This window comes from Engraulis encrasicolus, chromosome 9 (assembly GCF_034702125.1).
Source record: "Engraulis encrasicolus isolate BLACKSEA-1 chromosome 9, IST_EnEncr_1.0, whole genome shotgun sequence".
Classification (NCBI taxonomy): Eukaryota; Metazoa; Chordata; class Actinopteri; order Clupeiformes; family Engraulidae; genus Engraulis; species Engraulis encrasicolus.
In genome coordinates, this window is record NC_085865.1 from 12,028,279 (window position 1) to 12,029,781 (window position 1,503).

The 1,503-nt window shown below is 39.3% G+C and overlaps 1 protein-coding gene across 4 annotated transcripts in view; it reads left to right on the forward strand.

The window, feature by feature from the left end:
• LOC134455460 (tripartite motif-containing protein 16-like protein) overlaps positions 1-1,142 on the forward strand; it is an 8,303-nt gene extending 7,161 nt beyond the window's left edge. For all 4 annotated transcript variants that reach the window (XM_063206514.1, XM_063206513.1, XM_063206515.1 and 1 more), the window contains exon 6: positions 1-1,142. This exon is cut by the window's left edge and continues 456 nt beyond it. In XM_063206514.1, the coding sequence (XP_063062584.1) occupies positions 1-74 (74 nt within the window). In that variant the 3' untranslated portion in view covers positions 75-1,142.
• The last annotated feature ends 361 nt before the right edge of the window (positions 1,143-1,503 follow it).

Here is a 1,503-nt window from a genome sequence, read left to right on the forward strand (position 1 = left end):
CCACATTCACTGAGCCGCTATATCCTGCCTTCTGGCTCCACAATGTTGGCAATAAAATCAAATTGTGTCAGTGATAACAAACCAGCACTAAAACACATTCACGTCTACTGTATATGCCAAAAGCCAAATATATATTGTGAACCGTTTCAGAATTTCAACTTTTGCGAGAATTTTTCAATGATAACATGACCTTGTATTTTTTGTTTCTTTGGGTTTTTTTGTTTGTTTGTTTGTAGAATTGCATGTAGAATGGGTGTTCAGTATCTACTCCCCATATATATTCTTGGCCAGGCCCTCCAGTGTCAATAGCGAGGTCATCACCCAGTGCTGTCATGCTCTCAGTATACTGGTGTCAGCTGCTGTCATTGGGTCGTCCCTGACCAATGAAGAGTGGAGATTGTCCACATTCCAGGTAAAGATGCAGGGTAAAGGCTGACAGAAGTCCTGGAGTGAGGAGTAAACACACATAGGCCTGTGTTTTATTATGATTTCCATTCCATGGCAGGATTACGTTTCGACCATTGAGAATCTGATGAAGATAATGGTCAAAATGTAGTCGTCCCTTACCAGGTCATATTCAGTTCATCCTGGCTGTAGATGTAATGTGGGGTCTTCCTGGTTACTAATGTGGTCCATACTTTACTGTTCATCTACAGGTGGTGGCTAATGGATGTTTATATAACACTGTCTGTAAACATTAATATATGGTACATTCTTCATCTTCCAAGTGTTTTTTTGTTCTTGAACAACAATGAGTATATACCTAAACACTTTGATTGAATTTATATGAAATAATTACTGTAATAAAAATGCAATAATAAAGTATATAATTGAATGATCTTGGCTGTCCCACCTCCATCATTCACTTAAAGAAAACAAGAGCACTGCATTGCAAGATCCTGGCCAATTGCATTAGATATTGACTTTGGCATTTAAAAGCAACATAAAACCTGCTTTGAAAATGTACAGATTACATACCAGAGAATGACATAGCCTGATAAACCAGCCTAAATGTGAGACTGGATGTGTAATTTAAAAAATGTCTGCGTCTAGCGGGTGGCGCTGGTTTACTAGGCTAGAGATGACAGACTGCTCTGTTTTGGTTACCACAGATCCACAGCCCCCACTGCTGTCCATCTCATGTAAATACACCAAGACTGACAGCTGACTGGTGCAGCCATGTGTCACAGTAAATATTTCCTTTGCAATCCTGGAGGAAAAATAAAGTGCATTTCCCTCAGCAAACATAATTTATTTTAGATGGAAATTCACCTCTTCTAAGATTTAACCATACAGGACATAGACAAGTATTTATGCTCCACCACCAACTGGTTTGTTCACTTTGCCACATCCCTCAGTACATTCTAGTCCACACACATGACAATTATTAACTTCCACATATATCGTCACCTGGAATACAAACTCATTTCCTGTTCTGTTTGTCTTCTGAATGGCTCTTCACGGTGGATAGTTCTGCTGTTTCTTTCTCTCATCACCAGGATA